Source organism: Gekko japonicus, unplaced genomic scaffold, assembly GCF_001447785.1.
Source record: "Gekko japonicus isolate JY-2015 unplaced genomic scaffold, Gekko_japonicus_V1.1 scaffold1011, whole genome shotgun sequence".
Classification (NCBI taxonomy): domain Eukaryota; kingdom Metazoa; phylum Chordata; class Lepidosauria; order Squamata; family Gekkonidae; genus Gekko; species Gekko japonicus.
Genome location: NW_015176478.1, coordinates 543,088 through 550,440, shown reverse-complemented (window position 1 = coordinate 550,440; position 7,353 = coordinate 543,088). Strand labels below are relative to the sequence as shown.

General features: G+C 49.8%; 1 protein-coding gene across 1 annotated transcript in view; it reads left to right on the top strand.

Annotated features, from left to right (window-relative positions):
- Positions 1–7,271: 7,271 nt before the first annotated feature.
- TNFSF11 (tumor necrosis factor superfamily member 11) overlaps positions 7,272–7,353 on the top strand; it is a 9,768-nt gene continuing 9,686 nt past the window's right edge. The window contains exon 1 of the mRNA XM_015427205.1: positions 7,272–7,353. This exon is cut by the window's right edge and continues 89 nt beyond it. Coding sequence (XP_015282691.1) covers positions 7,272–7,353 — 82 coding nt within the window.

Sequence of the window (7,353 nt, the reverse complement as noted above, 5' to 3'; positions counted from 1 at the left end):
TGGATGCCCCTTGCCGGCCGGCTGGTGAGCTCCTCCACCACCCCTGCCAGTCCCCTGGGGGGAGGGGGTTTGCCGGTCCCCCGGCTCCTTCGCAGCTCCGCACCCTGTCTCCTGCCCCAGCCCCTGCTGGCACAGCTTACAGTCGGCTGGCACCAGACCTTCCTCCCCCACCAGCCGGCACAGGGAGAGCGCTGGATTCGCCCTTCTCCCCCCAAGCCTTCTCATTCAGCCCCTTCGGAGGGCGCTGCCAGGCCAACCGTCCCGTTTCGTGGCATGGGCTGCTGCTGGAGGCTGGCCAAAGGTGGTAGGCCTGCAGTGCTCCTCTTGGGCGCCCCCAGCTTGGCAGCTGCTGCACAGAGGCCAGTGAGGAGGGCCACCGGGGGGAGGGAGGAGCTTCTGTGCAGCCCCGAGAAAAGAGCTTCGCCCCTCCCCACCTCTCCAAAAGTGGACCCTCATCCGCACGGCCAGGCAAAACCCAGGCCAGGCTTGTCTCCGGACTCCTGGGACACCCCCCCATGCCACAGGGGGCAGGTCCTGTTTGGTGCTAGAGATGTTCATTTGCACCCCCCCCCCCCCCAGGCACTGAGGGGAGGCGCGAGGTGGGCCCGCCGGTAGTCTCTGGGGGAAGGCAGGAAGAGGCAGGGCTTCTGGGCCATGACATTCGTCAGAGGCGGCGGTCACCTGGTCAGGGAAGCCAGGGAGATAATGGCTTTTGGCGGGGGCTTGGGGGGGGGAGGGTCCTGTTTTGCACCCCAGGGCCGGCCCATGCTCTAGGCAAATGCCTAGTTTGCCTAGCGGGTGAGCAGGCCCGGTCCGTACCGATCTTGATATTCAGGAATATTGGGGTATACCAAATATATTTGGATCAGAGAATCCTGAATTCGAATAATACCGAATATTTTTTTCTTTTCACACCCCTAGTCGCAGACTGTCAGGTGCTCTGCTGAGCATGTGCAGGCACATGGCCTTGGTGTTTCCAACATGGGGATGGGTTTGCGTGGTTCCGCAGCTGCTAAGACAGATGGCAATGGGTCTTTTGCACAGATGTTTTTTAACTGCTGTCTCAATATACCAATACATATATCAGGTTCTCTAATTACTAGCTTTCATTTTTAAAAAACTAAGTGTCTAATGCCTTTTCCCTTGTACCTCCACAACAAAAGGGGCTACAGACTGGGTTTTTTTTAATGAAAGCTGATTATTCAGATTACCTGATACATGCATTGCTGTAGCGCTCTATTGATGTATTGCAGTAGTTGAATCACTAATTTACAAAAAACAAAAAAACGCCCTGTCACAGGGAGAGGAAATGGCTGTTTCAGGGAAAGTGGCTGCTATGTGGGCAGGACTGGGAGAATCCAAATGTTCCCACCGACACAGTTTTTGCTGCAGCCCTTCCCAAAAATCTGGAACAGGAGGCGTGTGAATGCACCACAATGCTGTAGGGAAGCGGGGGCGGGAAACCGACAGCATTGAACTCGGAAACACCCCTGCTGTTGCTGTTGTCTTGGATGCGACTGATGACTGGGCTGCAGAACAGCCATCAGGGTGGGGTGCTGCTGTGTCCGCAGAGAGTCTCTAGGTATCCAGCGCCTTAGTCAGAGCTTGGCCATGCATAACAAGAGGACCAGGGATCCCAGGAACACCAATAGGATTCCTAGGTGGACACTCAAACCCACCAGTAGGAAGAGGGGAGCTGGCCAGGGAATTGGCCAGGGACCAAATAAATACAGGACATCGCGGGCTTGTCTTGCTGTTGTGTGTGTGTGCCAATAAACTAAGCTGATCGCTATGCTGAATCACTGAGCTTTCCTGCAAGGAACCCGCCACGCAGCAGGTGCACAGCCCAAAGACCGTTGTGGGAAACTTGTTTGCTTACCCTGGCCACGGATGTTGCAGACTTTGGTATTAATTATTTATGAAACTTTTCTCTTGCTGGAGCTGAAAATACACGGGACTCTTTCTAATTTCTGCTGAGCATTAGGGACATTTTGGAAGCAGATCAACTGTATAATTAATTGGGGTCAAACTAGACATGACGAAAGTTGGCCCACCCCATAACAGGGTCCCACTGGGTCTCTGCACGGGGGGGGGGCGAACAGCAACTGAAAGTGTACTTGAGTCAGAGGGGCTGAAGTCAGCATTTCTCAAAATGTGCTCACCCCTAACTTTCTTCTCTCTCTCTCTCTCTCTCTCTCATCCCACCTGTTTCCTCAGTGGAGACCCAAAGTGGCTTACATGAGTCTTCTCTCCCCCCTTCTATTTTATCCTCACAACAATCCTGTGAGGTAGGATAGGCTGGGAGGGTGTGACTAGCCCAGGTTCCATGTCAGAGCAAGGGTTCAAACCTCAGATTCCCAGACCCTAGTCCAGCACCCGAGTCTCACCCCACTTCTCTCCCCATGTGCCCCCTGAGAGGCTTACAGTTTTTTAGAAGACAGAAGAACGGAAAGGAAGGCTTCAAAATGCAGAGCAGGTCTTTGACTCCCCCCCTCCCTCTTTTGGCAGACCTTCCTTCCCACTCCAGGCTACCACCCAAAGACTAAGTGCCAAGGGAAGAGAGCGGGGGGGGGGGCAGTGTCCAAGGGCTGGTGCCTCTGGGCAAAGACCAGGCTTTAAACGCCCACAGCAGAAGGGAAACAATCTCAGATAGATGTTCTTCAGCTGCTCCTTATCAGCTAGCTGGATCTTCCCTGCTTCTTCCTCTCTTCTCTTGCGGGTTACACCCCAGTGGAGGAGAATAAAAGCTTGCCTACAGGGGTTCTGGGGCAAAAACTGTGAATGGAGAGGAGATGCAGACTAACTCCTCCGTATTCTTTGGTATTCTGGAGAAGGTAATGGCAACCCACTCCAGTATGTTTGCCAAGAAAACCCCATGGACAGTATCAAAAGGCTAAAAGATATGACGCCGGAAGATGAGCCCCTCAGGTCGGAAGGTGTCCAATATGCTACTGAGGAAGAGCAGAGGGCAAGTACAAGTAACCCCAGAAAGAGTGAAGCGGCTGGGCCAAAGCCGAAAGGACGCTCAGTTGTGGAGGTGTCTGATGGTGAAAGGAAAGTCCAATGCTGCAAAGAACAATACTGCATAGGAACCTGGAATGTAAGATCTATGAATCAAGGCAAGCTTGACGTGGTCAAAAATGAGATGACAAGACTGAACATCGATATCTTAGGAATCAGTGAACTAAAGTGGACAGGAATGGGCGAATTTAACTCAGAAGACCATTATATCTACTACTGTGGCCAGGAATCTCGTAGAAAAAATGGTGTGGCCTTTATAGTCAACAAGAGAGTGCAAAAGGCAGTACTGGGATACAATCTCAAAAATGACAGAATGATTTCTGTCCGATTCCAAGGCAAACCATTCAACATCACAGTAATTCAAGTGTATGCCCCAACCACTGATGCAGAAGAGGCTGAAGTGGACCGGTTCTATGAAGACCTACAACACCTCCTAGAACTAACACCAAAAAATGATGTCCTCATCATCATAGGGGACTGGAATGCTAAAGTAGGAAGTCAAAAGGTAACTGGAATAACAGACAAGTTTGGCCTTGGAAAGCAAAATGAAGCAGGGCAAAGGTTAACAGAGTTTTGTCAAGAGAACACACTGGTCATAGCGAACACCCTTTTCCAACAACCTAAGAGGCGACTCTACACATGGACATCACCAGATGGGCAACACCGAAATCAGATTGACTATATAATTTGCAGTCAAAGATGGAGAAGCTCTATCCAGTCAGTAAAAACAAGACCTGGAGCTGACTGTGGTTCAGATCATGAGCTACTCATTGCAAAATTCAGACTTAAACTGAAGAAAATTGGGAAAACCACGAGGCCATTCAGGTTTGACCTAGATCGCATCCCTGATGAATATACAGTAGAGGTGAAGAATAGATTCAAGGGTCTGGATTTGATAGATAGAGTGCCTGAAGAACTATGGACAGAGGTTCGTGACATCGTACAGGAGGCAGCAATCACCACCATCCCAAAGAAAAAGAAATGTAAGAAAGCAAAGTGGCTTTCTGATGAGGCTTTACAAATAGCAGAGGAAAGAAGGAAAGCGAAAGGCAAAGGCGAAAAGGAAAGATTTACCCAACTGAACGCAGATTTCCAGAGAACAGCAAGGAGAGATAAGGAGGCCTTCCTGAATGAACAGTGCAAAGTAATAGAAGAAAACAATAGAATGGGAAGGACTAGAGATCTCTTCAAGAAAGTTGGAGAAATCAAGGGAGCGTTCCATGCAAAGCTGGCCATGATAAAGGACAAAAACGGTAGGGACCTAACAGAAGCAGAAGAGATTAGGAAAAGATGGCAAGAATACACAGAAGAACTATACAAGAAAGACCTCGATGTCCTTGACAACCACGACGGTATAATCACTGACCTCGAGCCAGACATCCTGGAATGTGAAGTTAAATGGGCCTTAGAAAGCATTACTAACAACAAAGCTAGTGGAGGTGATGGTATTCCAGCTGAGCTATTCAAAGTCTTAGAAGATGATGCTGTTAAAGTTCTGCACTCCATTTGCCAGCAAATTTGGAAAACGCAACAGTGGCCACAGGATTGGAAAAGGTCAGTATACATTCCAATCCCAAAGAAGGGCAATGCCAAGGAATGTTCAAACTATCGCACAATTGCACTCATATCACACGCTAGCAAGGTCATGCTCAAGATCCTACAAGCTAGGCTTCAACAGTACGTGGATAGAGAACTACCAGAAGTACAAGCTGGGTTTCGAAGAGGTAGAGGAACTAGAGATCAAATTGCCAACATTCGCTGGATTATGGAGAAAGCAAGAGAGTACCAGAAAAATATCTACTTCTGCTTCATTGACTATGCTAAAGCTTTTGACTGTGTGGATCACAACAAACTATGGCAGGTCCTTAAAGAGATGGGAGTACCAGACCACCTCACATGTCTCTTGAGAAACCTGTATAAGGGCCAAGAAGCGACAGTTAGAACCGGATATGGAACAACTGATTGGTTCAGCATAGGAAAAGGAGTACGACAAGGATGTATATTGTCACCTTGCTTATTTAATATATATGCAGAGTACATCATGCGAAATGCTGGCCTAGATGAATCACAAGCGGGAATTAAGATTGCTGGGGAAAAGATCAACAACCTCAGATATGCAGACGATACCACTCTGATGGCAGAAAGTGAAGAGGACCTCAAGAGCCTCTTGCTCAGGGTAAAAGAGGAGAGCGCAAAAGTGGGCTTGAAGCTCAACATCAAAAAAACTAAGATCATGGCATCCGGCCCCATCACTCCTTGGCAAATAGAAGGGGAAGTCGTGGAAGTAGTGACAGACTTCACGTTCCTGGGATCCCAGATCACTGCAGACTGTGACAGTAGTCATGAAATTAAAAGACGCCTGCTCCTTGGGAGGAAAGCGATGGGGAACCTAAACAGCATGATAAAAAGTAGAGACATCACCCTGCCAACAAAAGTCCGCATGGTCAAAGCAATGGTATTCCCAGTAGTCATGTATGGCTGCGAGAGTTGGACTATAAGGAAGGCCGAGCGCCGAAGAATAGATTCTTTTGAACTATGGTGCTGGAGAAGACTCTTGAGAGTCCCTTGGACTGCAAGAAGAACAAATCAGTCAATCCTCAAAGAAATCAACCCTGACTGTTCCCTGGAAGGCCAGATAATGAAACTGAAGCTCAAATACTTTGGCCACCCAATGAGAAGGGAGCACTCCCTGGAGAAGACCCTGATGCTGGGAAAGATTGAAGGTCAAAGAAGACGGGGACGGCAAAGGTTAGACAGTGTCATCGATGCAACGAACATGAAGTTGAGCAAACTTCAGAGGATGGCGGAAGACCGGAAGGCCTGGAGGGAGCTGGTCCATGGGGTCGCAAAGAGTCGGACTCGACTGTGCGACTGAACAACAACAACAGCATTCTTTGGTTTTCCTCATCACTGGGCTTCCCATCCCCCCCCATCAAATTTTGGCCTTTCCCGTATGGTCTTTCCCTCGGGCGTCCTTTCCCCTCTGCTCTCTTGTTTCTGGGCCCTCAGCCTCTGCACCCCCACTGCCTTTCCCTTTCTGCTAATTGCACGTAACCCAAAGTGCAGCATCAGTCACAAATGAACCCAGCCTCTGCGTGGGTGCAGGATCCAGCCTCGTGCTTTGGTGCAAAATATCCGGCCTCTCGACTCTCCAGAGGTTTGGGGCTCCTGGTTAAGGGGCAACATCTGCATGCAACCAACTTGGAAGTAGATTAGACTGGGGAGGATCCATCTGGCGTTAATGAGCACCACTGGGTCATCAGAACTCTCTTCCTGCGTTATACCAAAACAGGCCTTTGGTCCACCAGGGTCAGTATCACCTACTCAGACTGGCAAGTGGCCCCCTAAATTTTAACTCTTCAGCTTCCCACCGAGGAATGCTTTGCACATCGCTTCCTCCTGCAGAATAGAAATATTGTTCTTGCAGGTAAAAATCCTGCCTGCAAAAATAAATAAATGAATGCGTGTGCTACAGAAGTGAGCATGCTGTTCCTCACATGGACCGATTTCCCACAAGCAGCTGCGCTGCCCTCGCTCTTCCCTTTCCCCCGATCATCAGTTTCCCACCACTTGCGGCACGGCCACATTTTGACCCACAGCATCCTCCGATTCCCCCAGCGTCTTCTCGATCCTTGTTTTTTGAGATCGAAAAGACACGGGGAAAATCTGGGGATGCGGCCACGCAGCAAGTGGTGGGAAATGGACGGATACGACTGGGGGAAGGGAAGAGTGAGGTCGGCGTAGCTGCTTGCAGGAAATCAGTCATGGATTATTTGAGGTCTAACTAGGGTTGCCAACTCCTGGAGGTTTGGAGGTGGCGCCTGAGGAGGCTGGGGTTTGGGAAGGGCAGTGGGGCCTAAGGTCACAGAGCCCCCTTCCAAGGTCACCATTCCCTCCAGGGGGAGTGATCTGTGTGGCCTGGAGACAACTTAGAATTTTAGGAGAACTCCAGACCCCACCTGGAGGTTGGCAACCCTAGGTCTAACTGCAGTTTGCTCGGCGGTGGTGTTTCTGTAACAGTGGCCTCTGGACTTGACTCCCCACCTAGATCTGTTGGGCAATGTTGGAAGTAAATGGAAAAGTTCGTTCATTGTACAGCTCATGTCTGCTTATGTAGCCACCTCCTCCCCCCCCCGAGTTAATGGAGCCCTTTGTGAGAGCTTAATGGGGATCAGTTCCTTGGGGGCAGCTGCCGCCCTGGTTTTTGTTGCCTGAGCGCGTCACAGTAGTTCTCAAATACTATTTTTCAGATGGACCCAAACAGAATTTCCGAAGACGACGTGCACTGTTTGCGAACTTTCTTGGTACTCCAAGGGAACGTTGATCAGCAGG